At 40.3% G+C, this 21,812-nt stretch overlaps 1 protein-coding gene across 10 annotated transcripts; it reads right to left on the bottom strand.

Moving 5' to 3' along the window:
- Positions 1 to 662: 662 nt before the first annotated feature.
- Positions 663 to 20,779, bottom strand: dazap1 (DAZ associated protein 1). Of its 10 annotated transcripts, none has more exons than XM_085774719.1 (14): positions 20,674 to 20,779; positions 19,352 to 19,392; positions 17,789 to 17,955; positions 17,180 to 17,245; positions 15,853 to 15,960; positions 15,578 to 15,626; positions 11,734 to 11,816; positions 8,314 to 8,461; positions 8,049 to 8,081; positions 7,261 to 7,431; positions 6,399 to 6,563; positions 3,655 to 3,747; positions 3,132 to 3,179; positions 663 to 1,574 (listed from the first exon to the last, which is right to left on the bottom strand). In XM_085774719.1, the coding sequence occupies exons 1-14, from the start codon at positions 20,703 to 20,705 to the stop codon at positions 1,402 to 1,404; spliced, it is 1,377 nt and encodes a 458-aa protein (XP_085630845.1). In that variant the 5' UTR covers positions 20,706 to 20,779; the 3' UTR covers positions 663 to 1,401. The 10 variants fall into 10 exon arrangements, with proteins under 10 accessions (XP_085630845.1, XP_085630848.1, XP_085630847.1 ...); XM_085774722.1 differs by having other exon boundaries at positions 7,261 to 7,410; XM_085774721.1 differs by having other exon boundaries at positions 15,853 to 15,957.
- Positions 20,780 to 21,812: the final 1,033 nt, after the last annotated feature.

Raw genomic sequence — 21,812 nt, 5'->3', positions numbered from 1 at the left:
TTTAAAGTGTAAAGGATTATTATTATTACGGACAATACTCAAAATATATCTCCGTTTTTCCCCAAATCACCTGAATACTAGTGGGAGATCAGTTTTGTCCCAGCAAAGCTATCAATAACTTCCTCTCTGCAACTAAATGTTGTTGTTTTTTTTCCTCTCTTCAATTAAGCAATTACAGCAACTAGTACCCAAAAATAATAATACAACTTAATCTAATACATGAAAATTACAAGGCTGTTATCAACATATTCTCATTTTATCTCATTAAGATTTTATGAATGACTGTTTCACAGAGAAAATTAGAAAATGTTGGACATGCTGTGACCTGTGAGTTATTCTGATGAATTTGTTTATTAATCATCTAGTAAAAATATCTGAAAACATATTTCTGTAAAACTCACCTGTGTCTTTGACTCAAAGCTGAAGTGACGTTTGGTCTAAATGTAGAAAATCTTGGGAAAGAAACACAAATGAACTGAAAATAATTGATAATGAGAACAGCTGGTGATATTTTGCTGACAATCTAATCTTTGGAGCTCTTCATTGCTGATTCATTTTCCAGCATTTGACTGGTTAATTACTCAGCTAATCGTTTCAACCCTACTTTTCAGGGCTTCCACTGAAACACCAGAGGCAAATACACTCCACGTCCATGACAAGCATTGTATCGTTAAAACATTTATTTTTGTAATAATTTGTCCTTTTTTTCTTTTTGCATAAGTGCAAAAAATGCACCCAAAACAGCCACCTGAGGGAAGTCTACATCTTTAAATAAAAAAACAAGCAAAGTGTACATTTATAGTACAAAATTCTCTTTTTAAAAAATTGCACAGTTTGTGTATAATATATATATTCACAATCTCCATTTTAAACAAACTTTAAAGGCTCAGAAAGTAAACAAAATTCACCAAATGAAAAATAAAAACATTTTTTCCCTAGAATTTAAAGCTGAGGAAACTTGAGACCCTGTTTTCATTTGTGTCCACCATAAATATACATATTTATATGCAAGTCTCTTTACATATAGTCTCTGTGCTAGTGTTTGACCAGACAATCAAAATTATTGCAAAGTAGTTTAGTTCTACTATAAAACATGGGGTAGGAGGTGGGGGATAAAAGCTTCTTTCTGCTGAATGTTCCTTAAGTTAGGCAAAAAAACAAAAAAAACAAAAAACAAAACAAAAAAACCTGGGTTTCAACACACCCTTTTTGAATTTACTGGAATCCCTGCTTTCACAAAGGTTCTGTTTCACAAACTCTGTGCATTCAACATTTCCATCGAATGATCCAGAACTCCAGTTTTGCTTTTTAGCGAAAACAAACATTTCCCTGACTTCTTCTTTTTTTTGAGTTTTTTTAGTTTTTCGACTTTACACAGCGGCCATGGCCAGAGGTTGGCGGTCAGCGTCGATACGGGTGGAAGCCCTGTACGTTGTGGTTCTGCCCCCTGCCGAACGCAGTGGCGGCGGGCTGGGGGGCGGCGGTGGGCTGTGCTGTCGGTGCCCCGTACGAAGCCGTCGGCTGGCTGGGGTCTGCGAAACTGTGGCCGAAGGCTGTCAGGTCCTGGCCGTACCCTGAGGTGGACGACACACAACAAACAGAGGAAAGAGGAGGAAGTTAATGTCCATGTGTCCTGACAGAGTTTAGGGACAAACCTTGCTCCTTTATAAAGTACGAAATAAAATGTCTTATACAATTCTCACAACCTTGATATTGAGAAAAAATCCACCACTCACCCTCTCACTGATACATTTACTGGTACACTTGTATATATATTCTAATTGTTATATTTATGTGAAATGTTTTCATTTTCTGATAACTTATAACTGTGTTGTTGTCGTTAATATTACAATGCCATCTTATTTAATTTTTTTTTACAATTCTGTCCCTGCACTTGTATAATACTATGGCCAAAATAATTACTTACACAATCAATTCTTCAATTGATAAAAACATAAATTGGTTATATAATAAGAATTGCTAATTTGTTTCAAACTGTTATCAAACACAAACAACAACCATCTGCCGGTTGGAGCATCTCAACTGTGACGTTTTACTGCTTTTCTCTATTTATGTCCTTGTAAATTGAGTATAATAATTGTGCTGTGGACCAGAAATTGCAATTTGAAAACTTCCTCTTGTGCTCTGAGAACTTTCCATGAGCATTTTTCATTACTTTATTTACTTTTTGTATATCTAATCAATCCATCTAAAATAATGATTCATTGGTAATCAAGATAATTGTTAGCTGCAGCCACATGCAAAAATGCCTCACATTATCTTTCTTTTTTTAATTTTAATTAGCCTGGTTGCGTTTTCTTTAGTTTTTTCCTTCTGTGCATGCAAAGACACTTCAAGGCTTTTGTTGAATTGTCAAACTGCTTCACAGTGTGATTAATTTTTACTTACCTTGAATTTGAGTAAAGGTAATAACACTTAACAACAAAGTGACCCGGTGACGAGGGGCTTTGTGGTGGATTTTTACTCGCAGTTGAAACACTTTAATTAATTAATGAGCCTTCTGTGTTTTATAATAGCACTGTACTGTATAAGTACAACAACAAAAATGCCAATTTTGTTTCAATTTAAAAAGTAGTCCACATTGATTTGATTTTAGAAAACAATGTCTAGATTCTCTGCTCTTCTATTTAGACACTGGATGGCACCATCTCCTTACAAACAGGCAAGGGACCCAGGGAAGGAAACTAATGTGTCTGGGACAATGGCGAGTGAGTTTGAAAATTATTAAGCAGCCACTATCCAAGTCAAATGGACTTCTAGGTGTAAATAAGACTGATTTGTCAGCTACCAAATAGCTGGTAGAATAGAAAAAACAGATGCAGCCAAATGTTTCTAGCCAAATGTCTCTTGCTGATGAGTGGTTATTTCCTTGCCCTGGTAATATCCAGTTAGTACTAGACTCTTAAGAATGAAAACCAATGAATACTGGAGCAGAGAGAAGGTATAAATAACTGGAATGGAAAGACAAGAGAGAGAAAAGGACAGAAAAAAGGGGAGAATATCTCTTCTAGTGTGCTCCAAGAATGAAAGACAAATAGGAAACTCTGTGGAACAGGAAGTGGTCCCAACAGGACCATCAGACAGAGGAATCAGAGAAATTGGAAATGTACTGACACCGTGTCCTTCTTTACATCTTCTTTCCTTTCTCCCCCCTATAGCTACAATGCAGAGACAGTACATGGGGGAAAAACAACGGGTGAATGGACTGCTGATGCATAGAGGCAACTGAACCATGAACAAATATTCTGACAATTAGATCATCCTTTTATAATCAGCAAAGCAATGCAGACAAAGAGAGGGAATTTAAAAAAAAAAAGAAAAGAGGACATGGTCAGTCTTGGTATAGTAAAGCTACAGCCGCTGAGGGAGGAGACAACGACATGTCAAGAGCTCCAAATGCTGAATTTCTATGTAAATTTCTTCCAAATCCACTCCCAGCAAAGGCTTCATCAGTGGCTGCCCTTTTACTATGCAAGAACACACAGTAATTTGTATGTACATGCAAAATGTACATGCAAAATACTACACACAGAGCAAAAGAAAAGACGCAGAACGAGGTTGCAGCTCTATAAACAACTACAGTACTGAACAAATGCTACTTTTGTGGTTGGAGAAGACGATGCTGGCACCTACCTGCACTATATCCTCCCTGTTCATCCTGACCATAACTGTGAGAAGGACGCGTTGGTCCGTAGGCAGAGGGGTCCTGAGGGTAGTTACCCAAGCCTATCAGGGAGATGAGGAGACCAGGTTGACTGAACCCAGATACTGCTGGCCGACTACTTTACATAGATTCCCCCTTACTGAGCTATCAAGAGCTTTACATTTATGCGCATTTTACTGGGTCTGCGCTACGCCTGGTGAGGCAGCACTGCTCGTCTTCATCTGGAAGTCAAGACAAAATGGAGTGTGAGTGTGTGAGCTATCTGCTAGCACGCCTGACTTCTTCATCATGCCAGCCTGGTCTCAGGAAATTTTGTGAAATGCGCATTATATGCTAAGATGCAAATAACAGGTGAGAAACTCGTTTTCCCACCAAGAGAATATGATGAGAAGAGGGCAACTACAAATCGGACCTAGAGCAACCACACCAGCGGTTCTGCATGTTGTAGGACATAAAACAAAATGCTGAAATGTTCCTATGGCATACAACAAGTCACAAGATCCTTCTCTTATCTTCCACTGTGCCACTGGTTTCCACTCATTTCAACTTGCTCAAGTTCTCCAAGTCGCGTGACATCAAAACAGGTACCAAGATCCTTTATTGGGTATTTCAACATCCAAAAGTTGTCAAAAAATCCTCCATTAGTGAGCTCAAATCTAATACATAAAAAAAAAAACGTGGACATAACTCGAGGGGGAACGAAGCTTCCTGCATTAACAAATGTATTTTCCTATTCGTCGTTTCTATAATTTCAAAATTTTCAAATGCAGCATTCTCAGATTCACCAAGAAGCAGCTTTGACAAAATTGCCTTCATTTTCATGTTTCACTGCATACTGATAAAAGTGAACTGAGTTCCCACTTGGAAAATGGGAATAATTAAAAAAAAATATATACTGTATATACACCGTATATAAAATGTCAAATACTTAAGTATATAAAATGTGATGTGCCAGAAAATGGTTGGCATAAAATTTAATAATTAACATGCAAAACCACTGGTTTGGTCCTTCCTCTAAGCACAACCAAAAATGTAGCTGCCTAACTCTACATACGCCTTAACCCAAACCAAACTCACTTAATTTGCCTAACCTTCAACATTTGCAAATCTTAAAAAGGTGAAATTGTCATGTCCAGCGCCTGCTATTGCCATGAATAAATGTTCATGGTAAGTAATTTGTCTCCACAACACCAGCATCATCAGCATTTCTGATTTTCTGCCCATTTCACAAAAACGTAGTGACTCCATCTTGTCATCACTGGCTTTTACTACAGGACTCGACGCCTGGACAGGCAGCTCACACTAAATGCAGAAAGCTGGATGGAAGATAAGCACAAGCAGGAAACACTGAACAAGATGGGAACCTGTCATGATTTACAGCGGTCATTTAACTGCTTCAGACGGAGATCCAGCAGTGTGAAGCAGCTGTAAGCCAAGTCAGACAAAAAAAAAAAAAAAAAACAGCCAGCCAAAAAACTGAATGTAGCCTCTGAATGAATACCTGCTTCATATCTGACTGTGTATTTATGTTACTGAATGAGTGAATGTTGAATGAAGAAGAAGCTCGTCCCTTTTCCCTGGATGCTCGTGAGTTTCAACAGTATCTCTGTCTCTGTTTTGGTTCAGAGCTGAAAACCTCCAGCCACCAGTCGTGCTCTCAGCATGATCTCAGGCGCTTAATCCTGCATGAGCATCCAGTACGTCACTGGAAAAGCTGCACCTCTAACTGTTTTATTCATCATTTTCCATATTTACACTGGAGTGGCTTGATTAACCGTCTCATTTTTAAAAACCCTACATGCTGACTAAAATTTGGCAAAGTTAAGACCAGTTCAGTCGAGACTGAGGAGAAATAATTACCCTGGTCTAACACAGTCCAAAGGTAATATTAGATTAGACTACCAGTCCAGTTCAGACCACAAAGACCCACCAGAAAGTATTTCCTGCAGACACATTGGTTAAAAGGAGACTCTATCATCTGCAGGCCGGGGGGGGGAAACGTTCACATTTTGCAGACCAGCATGCAAAGCTCCAGTGTGATAAACATGATAGACATGTTGATTTTTTTTTTTTTGATAGGTAACTTGGCAGGTTGGACATGCCTAATTCCAGAAATAAGGTTTTATGGGCACGTTATTGTCATGCTGGTGCTCCTGTGGTGATCGTGCCAAGACCAGGAAAAGAAGCCAGCAAAGTCATCAACAGGGAGGAAGAGGAGGAGGAGGAGATGTAGGAGGTAATTAACAGGTAGGATTATTTGAATCAAGTCAAATCTCAGAACAGTCAGTCCAATAAAATAAAAAATGCAAAACAAAAAAAAACATTGCAAGGCAGGATGATCTAATTAAAACCTATCAAGACCTACTGTACCAATCTTTTTACCAATCCACAGCCCAGCTGGAAAAACTTGACAGAAATGACTGCTGAAGACTCCTGGATATGGTGAAACTTCAGCAGCATCTTCACGGCAGAGCCGGGAGGGGGGCAGGGGGGGCTCATGTATGCAAAAAGCATGTATGCATGTGTAGCTGTTCAAGCTAAATGGAACCAAGAGCAAGCTCCTGCTTGTTTCAGGATTGGAAATATGAACTTCAAAGAGCTGTAGTTGTACCCGTAAAATATCTAGGGAGATGTTCGGGCCACGGAGGTGAATAAAATTAAATGGGAGAGAGAAAAGGGCAGCAAACTGCTTTATGCACAATGCTTTTCTTACCATACTGGCTATAAGGGAAGTCAGGTTGCCCAGTGGGGGCTTTGCTCAAGTCCTGAGTTGGTGTGGTGGCGGGGGCAAAGCCCAGAGGTGCGGTTCCTGGAGTGGTGGGCGGAGGTGGAACCTGTGGAGCATACTGGTCTGCTTGGGGTGTGCCGAAACTGTAACCTGTCGGATATGAGTAAGATTATTTTATGACCTCTGACTAAGGCCCAATACCATGCGACAGATCAAAAGATTGTACATTATGTACCCAGTGTTGTGGTTCCCAAGTTAAATACAAAGTCAAATACTGAAGTCAAAATATTTGGCTGTAATTAGAGTGTAATAACATCCGGCTGATCATAAACTAAACTGTAAGAATACCAAGAAAAATACTACATATAAACACGACACTATGATGTGAACACTCTGCCAACACACTTGTAATGGACAGTTTTGGGCAACTCTTTTACAAAGTTTTTGTACATTATTTACAAAACATTAACTAAGGAGGTTTAGTTGTGGGAAGGTACAGTAATAACCCTCCCAAAGACTTAATTGTAGCCTTTTAAGAAATGCAGAGTATCTGTGAGTCCCTCTGTCTCTGATAAGATGTCGGTTCCTCCCTGACCAGAGCAACGGCAAAGCTGCCTGGAAAACCTGACATAGATTCAATTAACAAATTTCATACGCCCGTGTTAGTATGAATAAATTAAAGCTGCCACAAGGAGATAGGGCAATAACGACTGTAATGTTTTCAGTCAAAATCAATATCAGGTTTCACAAACTTTGAGTCACAATTTCACTCTCATATATGCAGCTATAGCATCTCAAGAACTTTGTCATGTTAAATCAGCACCAGAGTGTGTTGTGTATTACTGACCAAACTGAGGTGCTGTGCTGTAGCCCTGTTGAGGGTAGCCCTGAGGTGCAGCGAAGCCGCCCGCCGGGGTCGTGACCAGGAATGCGTTGAAAGGTGATGGAGGTTGTGTGGGTGTTCCACGGCCTGCAGACAATGGAGGTCCATACCCGCCTGCTCCAATAGAGAATAGATCTATATCATAAATGTTTTTAAATCAATATCAGTCTGTGTTTCACATGAATTATCAAGTACAAGTACACAGGAAATAAAACATCAAGAGCCAGCACAGATGCAGTCAGTTACAGTTCATCGTGGTCTTAGTGAGCGGCTAAATAAGACATGAAGTTGATAAATAAATGGAACAAAAGAACTGAATTAGCAGGATGCCATCTGAGGCTGAATGAAACTGAAGCATCCTATGAGCAAGCACAGGGCCGACACTGCAGCGAGTGCTGCAGGTTGACCCGGAGGTGGTGATATGAAACCGAGCCTGACCAATAGCAGAGGGAGGCCGGAATACATTCAAGGCTGCCATCTGTCTCAAGCAGCAAATTATCAGCAGCCTCAGCCATTATGAATCAGTGATAACACGTGCTGCTAACTGTCATCAGTCTATTGGCCACACAGAGTGCAGGCTCTTTCTGTGACGTCTCAAGATAAGCACATGATCACATGGCAACCACACACACATCTATCAGTAGTTTGATCAATTCTCAGTTGTGCAACATAGAAAAAAAAAACAACCAATTGACTAAGCTGGAAAGACAGGATATTTTCTGTATGTGGTCAAGTGGAAGTTTAACACCCACCTATGGGTTGGCCAGTAGTCGACACCCACACTCCTTCAGAAGGAAAGAGAAAAAAAAATTAGACTGAGGGCAGAACTGATGCCTGAAATATAAAATGTTCACATAACACAGTTTAACATCCAAACAAACGGTGCAAGCCGAGACCACCATGCACAACGTTAATGTTGCAGCAGAAGAGGGTTAAACACATTGTTACAGTTACTACTAGGTCTTCATCTGAGTAGCGAGCCTCGCACGCTGTGCTCTGGGACTCGTTCCCACTCACCCTGTGGCCCGTAAGGCTGTTGCCAGCCCTGGGCAGGCTGTGCTGTCCAACCATTAGCTGCACTCAAGATGCCCCTGGGCGCCCACTGGCCAGGGCCAAGCTGGCCAGGAGCTTTGCTGTCACGAGGTTCGGCCTTCTTTACTTCCACCTGGACAAAGGACAAGGAGGGCACATTTGGCAACACCAGCATAAGATCTCCACGTCCCTCACCTAGAAATACCTGTCCTACCACTGATATTTTATTTCAGCATTTTTGGGCCAGGTTGGAATTGTTCACTTTAGGTTCATTCAAATAATGTGGGGCAGCTATGTTAGTTAATATTACTGTGTAGCCAGGAGAGCTGTACAGCTATGTGTCTCAGGTACTAATTATCAAGCGGGATTTTTAGAGTGTCCAAAATCATACTACAAAGACAGTACACGTATGTAATGGTCAATTTTATTTTTTTCTCTTAACATGTACCTGAGAAACATAGATTTCTTTTCCTTAAATGAACTGCCCTATATATAAATATATATATATATATATAAGACATCTAATGGAAGGTCATGACTTACCTTTCTCCGGCTAATGCTTATAAAAAATCTCACTTTTATTTTATTTGGAATAAGTTTTTGGGGGGGGAGGGGAGGGTGGATGTAGAGAGAAATTTGTATCTCAGTTCTAACAGAATATAAAGTAAACATGCAGAAAGTACAAATGAACAATCTCTTCAATCAATCTAAAACCGAATCTTCATACTGTGTCAATAGTGAAAAAAAAAAATGTTTCAATTGAGCTCAAGTGACTGATAAGCTTAGACACCAATATGAGGTCAAATCACTGCTGGAGGACACGTCTTTAAAAATCAAACCCTAAAATGTTTCATTGGTCACTCAAGGATTTTTTTTTTTAGGAATAACTGCCTTGTTGATTTATTTCTACTCAAAACCTAAAATCATTCATGCTTTATTTTGGGTTAGGACAGTAAAGAGAGACAGGAAAGCAGGGTGATAGACTGGAGGAATGACATGTGGTAACAACTGTCTTGGTCAGCATTCGAACCGCAGATCACCACTTCGGACTATGCCAACACAAGATGTGCGCTAACGACTCAACCATCAATCACCCCTCTATCCTTTTACTTTATCTACGCGTGTTTAATATAGGATATCATCCATTACTGTAATAGTTCAAAGCGCCGAGTCAAATATAATTTTTTTGCCGCAATAACAAAACTTTCTTGTGGAACTGTCTGTAACTAGGCAAGGCTACCAGCAGCTAACCAGAGCATAGAAACAGGCTGAGACTAAGGGGGAGCCAACCAGAAATAGACTGAGAGGTTGAGTTATTGGGGTCACCTTGCAGGAGGAAAACGAATCACAGATTCCTCCCCGCTTTAAGGTGTTGCCACCTTCCCCAGCCTCCCCTCTTCCTTCTCTGTCGACCTAATTACATGCACATGTTTCCGGCAGTGTCCTCGCCGCCGCCGGCAGCTACCTGAGCACTTTCTCCCGTGGGCATCACAGCTACGAGTGATGGATACCATGACTTCTGTACAGTACCCAACAGCAGAAGTGGGATTTCTTCCACAGTTTGATGTGCTCCAATTTCTAATTTTGTAACTCATATCTCCCAGCCTCCCTCAAGTCCCAGCGTAAGGTAATGTCAAGTCAAGAACAATGGATTAAGTTGAGCCGTGATTCTTGTTGGAAACCAGGGCAAAGTCAAGGGGGGCGCCTACCGCTGGAGAGTACACATGTTGAGCTGAATCATTTACCAAGGAACGGGGATTGAGATCTTTGCTGAAATAACCAGTGGCATTCCAACAAAAATGTCTTGTAATACTACTCTTCGTCTTCTTATGTTGCTCGTTCCTGGGGAAGAAAATGACTTGCCCGCAGAAAACGATGCACATTCATTGATAGTTTCCTTTGAATAAATTAAAAACAAGGGTCCCAGGTGGGCGACCACAGACCACTCTCGCCTCCTGTCAACTCCCAAATATTAGAGCAAAAGATGCCAAGAAAATAACGTCAAGAAACAACACAGCAATTAGCACTTCTCACCAAGTCTGGATTCTGCTCTAACACGGTCAATAATATAGCAGCAAAAACCCTCACATAAATGCCAAAATATAAAAAGGGGTCTTCATAGTGTCAAATACTGTAGACTGACCTTCAAAAATTTCAAATTACTTCTGAAGTGCAGCGGCGAAAAGATCAGCAGGACAGAAACGAGATACCTGCGACGATGTGAAGCGACTGAGTGGATATAACTACACTGTATTTGACTTTGATAATTTTCTTATGCCCACAAATCATTAATGTCTGGATGGAGGGCAGAAAGGAGACAGTCTCTCGCCTGCTATCTCTGTAGAGTAGTTTAAAAGCTGCTAATTACAAAATGTCTCTATTGGGGAAAAGGAAGGGGGTTGCTAATGAGTGAGAGCTTTAAGTGCCTTTTAAACCCAAGTGTTGGACCAATCCTTTTAATATACATGGTATGTACAATATGTTTTTTGGTTGGTTTTATTCAGCTGAGGTGCCAGGTGGGTGGTGTTTGCCACACACAGTAGAACAACAGAGGCGATGCCAGAGGATTAGGAGGTGCGCTTAAATACTACACCATAGTGACTTTATTGTTTTTTCCCCAGATGGACAGCTTACCTGACACTATCTGAATTGTCTTTGAGCAGTAAACCCCATCCATCTGGTGCACCTACTGAGTAAAAGCAAACACTAAGAAGTAACATGCAAATATAACTGTGTTTTCGCATGTCTCATCCTAACCAGCATTTTAGAAAGATTTTTGATTTGTTTTTGAGAAAACTGGCAGACACAGTGTGGAGATTCTTCATCTGAGGTCACTGAGCTGAGCTTTTTCTTTAACTTTTCAAAAAAGAAAAAAAAATATGTTGACATTTAAGTGACCTGCCAACAAAATATCAGAAAACAAAAGAAACAGAACAGAATAGACCATTCCTTTAGGTGATTTGTAGTTTGTGGATTTTAGAAGGAAAAAAGCCTTAACTTTATCCATTGTTGCTTTATTATTTTTCATTTTATTGGCAAATGAAAAAAATAGTATTAACTTAATGTTTTGAGAAGAATTGGATGCACTTAAGACATCCTAAAGGAGTGGTCAGTTTCAACAAAGCCTTGGGCGACAATTGAAACTCAAATGTAACAGTATTTGGAAAGTACGAGTGGAAACTATGAAAGCAATAGTGTAAGCAAGATATGATGAGTTCAATAAATCAGCAGCCTTAATTGTTTGAAGATGTTTAAGGTCAAAAATTTGTGCTGTATGATGCTGCAGTCACTAATGGAAACTGACTGGAAAATTAGTCATGTTTATTAGAACAGCATCATAAAAATTTCTTCATCGCCCAAGCCTCCGTTTGATCTTAAGGGTAAAATAAAACTACAACTACACACTTTTTTGCCCATGATGTCGTGAAAATGCATGTTGACAGCCTGGTCCACTGATTGTTCGGCCTCGAAAGTAATAAATCCAAAACCTAGCCAACGACCAAGAGTGAATCAAGGTAGCAGGGGGGTTGTGACAACACAAGATGAAGAACAGTATTGGGCTTCAGCAGAGTGAGGATCCGTCAAGACTGAGCAAGAGGCTCCTGGGGTTCGGATGATGTTGCAGACTTGCAGAACAACACAAATCCAAGACTAAAGCCTGGGGGATTGAAGGAAACCTTTCTCTTACTGTGCAGAGAAATATTTTGTGAAGATAACAATACAGGACTTATCAACTTCTACACATGATGGATGAGAGGTGAAGTATTTGAATTGATGTGAAATGCCACATAAAAAACGTCAATTAAGTCGCTCTTTGACCCACTGACAATGATGATAAACGCCAATTGAACCAATACTACATTGTGTTACTTCATGCTGTTTCATCCAAACCCCACCTTGATCTGTCCCTTGGTATATTGCTGTGGAGCACACACTCGCAGCAGCCATTGTTAATGCATCACAAAAATATGGAGAAACACAAACTGTAGAATGCCTAAAGCTTTCTCCAAGCTTTCCCAATTTCAATATTTTACTTTTGAGTCAGCCAGGATAAGCCTAAAATGGACAATTAAAATACTGCTCACAACAATAACACAAAGATATAGGCCATAACTGGTTTCCCAAAGTGACAAGATGCTGATTTTGCTCAAACGTTTTCACAGGGGATACACAACGTTCATCAACAAGAACGCTAAGTACAAAGTCAAGGGACTTTTTGGACCAACATTGCGCTGCAGCAGCTGCTCAGTAAACTACTTTGTCTTTATGTTACAGAACTTTTCAGGGTGTTAGCAGGCCACTGCGCGCGCTGCAGTGATCTACTTTCAACTTGATTAACTTTCCGCGGTGGCAGAACTGGGTTGTGTTCACATCTCTACTTGGGGACTTAACCTGAATCCAACCGAACGTCCTCCGAGACATTTGAGATTTTAGAGACCTCTAGTAACATGCCAAGCATTTCCCAAGCCACGTGATCTATTGCTATTTATAACATGTCATTGACCTGTCTTTAATCTAAATTTGAAACCAAGCTGACACATTTGACAGAGTTTGAGAGTTTGACACATCTTGTTCACATCGACATGACTTCTTGGTATCACTTAAATTGAGATTCTAGGCCTTACTAAAATCAGATATTCGCGATTGATTAAACTGATTTGTTCTATATAGCATTAAACAACCTAAGAATTGACTGAGATGTGACAATCATTCAGACTACCAGTCATAGAGCTGAAAAATACTTTGATATTATCATTCTGAGAGCTGCAACGCCTCTTTGGGGTTGAAAGGTCAATCGGTAGAAAAATGTTTTGACTTTGCCTTTAAGTAACTTTGGTTGTGGACTGTTGGTCAGACAATCCTGACAATGGAAAATTTAATATGCATTTTTCACTATTTGTTGACTTTTATGAAAATTACTGTCAGTTGCTAATTAAAATTATTTAATTACACTACTTCACTCTTGTTATTTGATCTAAAGGAGTAGCATTTTTTTTAAATATATATCTATTCCTTTTAGATTTTGGTGTGGTAATTATAATATTATGGTAGCCATATCATCTAATCACTAAAAATCTTAAATTTAGAGGATGTGATTAAACTCAAATGTCCATTTTCTACCTTATATGAATATGCAGATTAAGAAAACAAAAACATGGTAGGAAAACTGTTGAGAGTTTGATGCAACTTTGTGTACACCCCATTTTATCGTGGAAGTGGAAAAATTTGGGTGCTTTTATATTTGGCCTGTACCTCTGTGCTACCAGTCAATGCACAGTAACCTAAAGGAGAAAAGACAAATCTTAAGAGACACCGTTAATCACATTCAAACCATTCACAAGGAGAAGGGGGACAGAAGAAAGAAAAATAGAAAGGGCTTACTTACAAAAATACTTAACTTTCTACATATGGGAAAACACATACTACGCCGTTTAAGATAAATGTATCAGTTAAGTCTAAATCAAGGTAAAGAAAACTTATTCCAATGTTGAAAGTCTAATGGTTTTAGTAAAAGAAAGTATTTACACTATTAAAGATTATGTAATGATTGTTACTGGTGCAATACATCATGTTAAATTCCAATGACAAACCATTCTGGGTTTCTCCCAACAGAGAATGAATGGGGTTTTGGAGGAAGAGCAGAAATACATGTTGTGGGTCAGTGGCCTCTGCATCGTTGCTATGTAGGACAAATGCAGATGAGACAGCTATGACTGTTGCTCAGTAGGCAGAGTCTGACACCAACACTGCCGGTGGCACGGGACTGATTCCCGGTGAGGCCATCCGTGCTTAAAGTGTCGGCACATGCCATGTACTGATGATACGTTTATGACCAGACAAACTCCTCTGAGATATAAAAGTCTGACATTACTATTGTCGGGAATCACAATGAAATATTTCTGTGGTGTCAAAAAATGACACATTAAAGGTTTGTTTTTTTTTGTATTACTCCCTTGTTCCTGTGATAACACTACTTCATTTTCATACCTTCAGTGAATGGGATTAAACCTGACTGCATGAAGGACAAATGGCCACAAAGATGGTTCAACTGTTCTCAATGTGCCAGTTTCATGTTATGATGAAGTGCTATACTTTTTGGAGCACCTACTTTCCTGCAGCCTTTCCTTTTCTTGGTCAGGTAAGGTGTCCTTTTGCATCCAAGGGCACATTTTTAACAACTTTGCAATTAACTACATTAAATTCTTCCATTTAAAACGTTTCAGTGAATATTTTCTAGTTTTGACTAACATACAATACGACAAATTTTGAAACGCGCTTTTCTTCTTTTTAACTTTAATGGTTTACATAACTTAAAACGTTTGGAGTGATTGATCATGGAACAAAAATTTAATTTAATTTGAATTACTTGGGCAATCATGATAAAACTAGACTGGACACAGACTGTTAGTCAAACACAGGAAGGCTATGTCATTACCGGTATGTCAGTTTGGGTTTGGGAAAATTGGCAAACCCCTGTCTTTTTAACTGTAGTGTTTGAAAGACCCGCCATGTTGTGTCGTTCTAAGAGTTTTTAATGTGAATAATGTCGTTACTGAGAAGGCAGTGCAGCTACAGCTACTAATTCTTAATAAATCCTTCAATAATATCTGAATTCTTCACAATGTTCCTTAGTGGTTTCATCGTATATCTTAGGGCACATCAGCTGTGCAACTAAACATTCATGTAGCAATACAGTAATATATTTAGCCTTACGGGAATAATCAGCAGACAAAACAATATAATTAGAAAAATGTCAAGTGTTTGATGATGGCCGTGTCAATTAAAAACTGTAGTATCTGTGTCTGTGAAACTGGAACAGCCTCACAAGGTCATGAAGGACATTACAAAGATGTCATCTACTACTGTTTTATGTGAGGAAATTACATGTACCACTGAACAAAATGTATAACCTTCACATAAACTGGAGGTACTGCCATCATGCTTGTTGAAGAATTTGAGCGCTGGTTTTATTTTCTGGATGTATCACAGTATAGTTTCCATTTAATGCACGCTGTAATGACTTTGTATGGCTTTCACTTCACATGCTTTTAGTGCTTTTTTTTTTTTTGTTTCACCATGTGTCGTCACCATGCAGAGAATTCATGTGAAGTATCACGTTGTTTTAATTGAATTGAACATCTGGGGATGAAAGGGATTTTTTTTTTCTCTTTGGGCCAGAATAGTTTGTCATGAGATTTAAGATGGTAAGGTATGGAGAGGGGAGAGAAAAAACGGGATCAGCTTTTACCTCGGGGCCTCTGCTTCTCCGCATCATAGATCATTACCACCTCTGTGACCTTGAATGGGACAAAGGGAAACAGTGGCTCCATTTAGAAAAACCAGACAGGGTCCCTTCTTATTCCAATTAAATATTCTGCCACAATTTGGACAAATAATTAATTGTCCTATCCCATCCCTCTAAATTTTTACACTGTAGTATTGACCCTGTTCAATGTCACATCCATTCAAGCAGTCTTAATGACGATATAAGCTGACTTGCATTATGTGCTTGGCAATACTCACCACTCCGAATCTATTGAAATAGTCCCTGAGTTCAGGCTCGCCGCAGTTATGGGGGATTCCACCTACAAATATCTTCTTTGATTTATTGCTATCGGCTTTGCTGCCCTTCTGAAAGAAAACAGGGAGTGTATGGATTTCAATGTCTGTTAAAGAATCACTCTGGGAAGGGGCCAGTTAGCCATCATCTATTCAGACAGTGCAGAAGAAATTAGGTTCTCCTCTTGCCCTCGGGTATAATTCTTAACATGTCATGTCAATGCAAACACTGGTCTCCACAGATCAGAGAACACAGCTTCCTCCACTTACTCTCAACCACGAAGCATTTCAACACTGCTGTGCACTGCACTCATGCTATAAAGGGCTAGAGGGTGCTTACGACAACAATGATTTTTTTACCAATTACATCTTCTGCTTTTGTTAGTGAAACATTCAGTACCAACTACACGACTTAAACTCAGTGAAATGAGTTCCAGTAGCACAAAGAGGGGCCTCATTTATAAAATCTTCTAACATACAGAGCCTGAGCGTACAGCCAAATATCCGACTTATAAAAATGTTTTATTGACAGCAAAGGCACAATAAGTAAAATCTTGGCTGCCCAATGGGACAAAACGACTATAACAGATCTGCAGGGGCTTGATAGTATTGTTGATCGACCCACAAATTACCCAAGCTGGTGCAGACATTTTTTCTGCCTGGTAAAAAAAAAATTCCCTGCTGAAAGCTATTTTCTGTACTCTAGTAGCTTACAAATCTACCAAGGCCAGAACTGGTTGTACACTTAAAAAACAAGATAACTGTGTTGAATTCAGCGACGGAAATGGGAGATGTTATTGTAATTCCAATATTTAGAGTGGCCATACAGGCCTATGACATCCTCATGAGTCATTTTTCTAACATCTGGGAAATTGTGACCTTATTATGTGTCAATCCCAGGCAGGCCAGTGTAAGCTGTACCAGAGATCTGCTGATATTGCTGCAGTCCCTTGGTCACAAATAGAGGTCGATACAAGCCATAGATTCTTTAATGCTTCTGCGATTTTTCAAAGCCCCAAACTAATTTCTAGGATTCTCAAAGGTATGAAGCCTGTGAAATGTGATCTTTAAAAGAAAAATCACACTCGTTGAAGAAAACAAACAAAAAATTTGATTTAGGTCAAAACGTCAGAGTGATTTTATAAATGAAGCTCAAGGTCTCCTCGTTTGCCCATGAACAGATACCAAGAGTGCAACCTAAAAGAGGAGGAGAGGACAGAGAGACTGGCAGCCTTATTCCATCAGAAAACACCTAAGCTAACCTTCCCAGAAGAAATCAGATTCCTCTTACCCAGCCCTCCTTGGTTCGAGACTTTTCAGGTTGCATTCCTCTAGGAGTGCATGGCTTCGGGTCAATCTGACAGCAGAGAGAGAGAGACAGAGAGAAAATATTTGCCCCAAATAACCTTCAAATGGTCATTTTAACCGCTTCCATTTCAATAAATTCAGGTCAACATAAGTCCTGACATACATTCTTTTGGGTTTGTGGCCAATAAAATGTCATTCCCTTCTCTGTCGATGGAGCAAACGAGCCAAAATTTAACTCATACGGGAGCTGGCAAAACGGCACAATAAACGCAGAAGGAAAACTAGATCAAACAACTGCTTGCATCCCATCAGTCATTTCAGGGAAACCCATCTTCAACTGCCAATTTAGCCGATTTGTCTTTGAACAGGTAAGTCTTGTTAGGCAAACAAATGTTAGTCAATGTACAGATACATCCTACAGTATGCACTATTGGCTGCAGGCAGGTACAACCCAAACCAAAAAAATGGTATTTCTCCTTGAATAACTTCTAACTACTGCGGATGATGAAATACAGTTAGCTTTTCACTTTGCCCACACAAAGCACAGGAAGATTACTCGGGCTGATTTGACTGATTGATTTAAAATACTCACATTTCTTCCATCAAGATTATGCGGCTTTGTCTCCAGAACAGTCCGTACACAATTGGGGTCTTTGAATTTGACAAAGCCGAAGCCCCGCGACTGATTTGTAGTTTTGTCCTTCATGATGACACAATCTACTACTTCCCCATACTGTGAGAAGTAGTTTCTAAGTGTTTCTGAGAAAAAGACAGAAATTACATAACATGGAGCTGCATAGGAATAAGCACAGAGTCATATAATAATACTGCAAATGTGCAATTAAATTAGCCTCTTCAACACAAAGAAATCGAGTCGTGATTTTTTTAGACATCATGCTTTCATCGTGATAAATTGTACTATGAAAATATCCTCAGTGCTTTAACCTGCAGTAAAACTGTTAAGACCAAAACAGGTGTGGAGAGAAAACAAAACACCAGCACTGCTTCATTTAAGTATACGAGGAATACTAAAAGTCATTCAATGACCTTGGTTGTATTTTATGCCAGAATATTGGGGTCTGTGCCAATGTTTTTTAATGCAAGAACACAAACATAAACCCACATTCAAATCACATATTGACATTCCTGAAGAGCAAACAAAATACTGACCCACTGTCATCTTCCATAGCAACACACATACAAGTAACTACTGCAATGCCAGCACACGCCCCACAGAAGCAAGGCGTGCAAGTTTGAACAAATGAGGAGTCACTTTGGCGAGAGTTATTGTAATTGTTTTTCTCATTGCTGAAAAGCACCCGGGGCACCACTGAGGAAACAAGCTCAGAGTTACGTAGCGCTGTGGTTCAGATCTTAATGTTAACAGGGCTGCTAACACAGACAAGCCCTTGTGCAACGTTACACAATGGTCAACCGAGCATGAGCCAGTAAAGCGTTTTTGGACAAACCACACCAACTCGACGCAGCGCTGAATGAGAGGAGAGTGTATACACAGACCCCATGTATGTTGTTGCATAGTGTAGACTTTACTAAAAGTGTCTGCAGTCACGGAGCATCAGTAAACATGAAGTGGTGCTATATTGTCCACTGAAGTTAATGAGTTAAATGTTATCTTTTGCAAGGGGATGGACAGTTAATTGGGGATGGGGATGGACGTTACATTAGCGGCTGTAATCATGGTAGTCCACATGGTATCACTGTTATACAAAATCAACCATGCACCTTGAATACCATGTATTAAAATATTATCTGCTTGACCACCAGAGCCGTTATTAAATGTTAATTATAGCCGCAGACCTGGTCACACACCCTAAAAACAACACAACTCAGGCTAAAATACCATCCAGTACTGATGTCAAGGCAGAAGCAAATTAAACTATGCTTTTTTTTAAACAAAATCGTCCAGATTGACACTTTATTCCATAGATAAATGCTCCCTATCACAATCTGTGGGTCTATCCGACTTAGTTTCCAAACAAGCAACCAGCCAGATCCTCCAGTCTGACAAAAAGGAAAAAAAGTAATCCATGCAGCTACAACAGCTTCATCCTGGCAGATTTCTGTTAATTAAAAAAAAAAAAATACTTAGCACATGAAATGTCTGCGCTTTCACAGATTAAAAGCCGTGACTTACCTTGTGTGGTACTCCAGTCCAATCCACCCACAAAAAGTTTCCTGTTAGGAGTGAGAGAAAAAAAAAAAAAGGTCAGTTATTGATCATCACAATAAGTCAGAGAAGAGCATCAATACAACACTAATTCAAAACGCATGATAAACAGCACAGATTTTATTTTTTGCCTGGCCAGAGGCCTTGAAAAGACTTAAAACACACCAGTCTTGGTGGAGCTGATTGCAATTTACAGAACCATAACAAGTCTCCAGCTGACTAAACATCCAAGTACACAGATATTACACAACATGAGGCAACGCGCCACCACCAGCCTCACTGACTGCTGCAGCAGCATGGGGAGAGACTCACACACACAACACAACCTCACAGTTTAAATGCCCCCTGTCTGTTTCATGCGACTCGTTTTTTGTTTTTGTTTTTTACGTCCAGTCCTCCTGGTCGTGGATGTCACTTTTAGTCCTGCACAACGCTGACTGCAATGGCCTCGACTATAAAGGTCTTTTTATGAACCTCCTGCCACGTAAGTTACTCCGGGACAGACAGAGCCATGGCGTTTAGCAAGCTAACACAACACTGAGCTTACTCCAAGAAGCTGCAGCGCACACACACACACACACATACACCAACACACACCACCACCACAACCACCAGCTTTCCACCACCGAAAGCCACCGACTGCTCTCCAGTCGGAGCCCGGGAGAGGAGCGCAGCTGGCCGGCTTCCCTCCCTGCACACGCACCGGTGAACTCGTCTCGCCGCTGGAAGTTTTAATGACACTCCGCTCTCTACTCACTTTAGCTAGCGAGTTAATTCACGCTTCGAATAATATAATATCACCACTTGTGTTTTACTATAAAAATGACAAAATGCAGCGGCTGGGACAGCAGCAGACGAGGATGCTCCATCCTTACGGCAGTGCCCGCTAAATGTCCTCGCACCGCGGAGGAGAAGTGGAGAAGAGGAGACTTTCGCTTCGCTGGCAAACGTTAGCTCAGCTAGCTCCGATGCTAACTGAAAACAAGACTACAGATAATAAGTAAACTAACACTTTCACACGTTTCCCACTGAGTGGCAGCGCTTCAGACAAACGCGGCACCTTTCCCCTGCAGATAGCAAACAACAACAGCGACAACACCGGAGGTACTTCAATGATTACTTTCACTTTTTTATGCCTTTGTCTTTCTTCGGAGCTGCTAGCGGTTAGCCTGCTAGCAGCTAGCGTTAGCTGTCAAATGACAGCTTGACCAACTGTGAGTTACACAGCTTTCCCTTTCAACACTTTGACGCGTCCGCAGCAGAAAGGCTTTCGTTGAAATTGATCTTACCCGACTTCATCTCCGACTAAGTTGTTGTTCATTTTCTAAAGGCTAGAGCGGGGGGACTGTAGGAGCTGTGACCGGCTTATTGCTTCAGTGCTGCCCCTCTCAGACTGAGAGCGGAGGAAGGTCACTCCGCTTTTTGGTTCAAACTGTTTCTGCGCAATGACGACGCTGCAGGGGGGCAGCGGCCTTTAAAGGAACATTACACCCAACCAGACGATCCATTTATTAGCCTACTGGTTTTAACTATCCCAGGGGCAGATAGTACTGTAAGTGTTTTAAACCCAGAGGTCCTTTTTTATTCCGCAGTTTGTTCAATAAACCTTCCCATCAGTCAGACGGCTCTTATAAAGCAAAACATGAGCTGTAAAAATGCTGTAAAACAGAGGTCTTCAACAGGGGGTCCGTGACCCCTAGGTAGGGCTGGCCCAAGCCTCCATGGGGCCCTAAGCAAAATTTTCTTTTAGGGCCCTCTATTACTGCCAATAATACTGATTATTGATAATTTACGCATCCACTACAAGCTTGTTTCATTTTTCTAATCTGTCATTATGAATCATCATCCTAGCCTGCCTGGTATGTTTTTACCCATATATGGTTTTTAATATGAAATATACAAATTCAGCTAAAAGTGCAGCCTGGGGTTGATTTACATTTACTATTCAAAGCGTGATACTGAATGTCATCTAGGCATACAGTGTGTGAATGTGTGTGTGAATGGGTGAATGTGATGTACTGTAAAGCGCTTTGGGTATCGTTACAGGTATAGTAAAAGCGCTATATAAATACAGACCATTTACCATTTACCATTTACTAAAAATAGCAAAATAAACCAATAGCAATGCATTTGCTGTAAACACGTCATCTGTTTTTTTTTTTTTAATTTTTCGTTTTAAATAAACTGCAACAGCAATGTGCAACAACAATTTAAAGTGCAACAACAACAAATAAGGGTTTTCGTAATTACGCAGGGTCTCTCTAGGGATCAACAGAAGTTACGCAGTATAGATAAAAGTGAATTGCTCTTTGGGGCCCCAGTGGTCGCAGGGCCCTAAGCAGGTGCTTCGTTTGCTTATGCCCTAGGCCGGCTCTGCCCCGAGGGGGGCCTCTACATCTGGGGCGCCTGCTCAATCCACTGCTCCACA

Source organism: Trachurus japonicus, chromosome 4 (genome assembly GCF_045865225.1).
Source record: "Trachurus japonicus isolate A0001 chromosome 4, Traja_1.0".
NCBI classification, from domain to species: domain Eukaryota; kingdom Metazoa; phylum Chordata; class Actinopteri; order Carangiformes; family Carangidae; genus Trachurus; species Trachurus japonicus.
This window is presented reverse-complemented; position numbering and strand designations above follow the sequence as displayed.

Bases quoted from the DNA above. Each gene is read 5' to 3' on its own strand.
- dazap1 (XM_085774719.1), bottom strand. From the start codon at position 20,705: ATGAACAACAACTTAGTCGGAGATGAAGTCGG. The intron at 17,246-17,788 runs GTGAGTATTTTA...CTCTGCTGTCAG, and splicing joins ATAATCTTGATGGAAGAAAT to ATTGACCCGAAGCCATGCAC. The intron at 3,748-6,398 runs GTAAGAAAAGCA...TCTCCCTGATAG, and splicing joins CTTCCCTTATAGCCAGTATG to GCTTGGGTAACTACCCTCAG.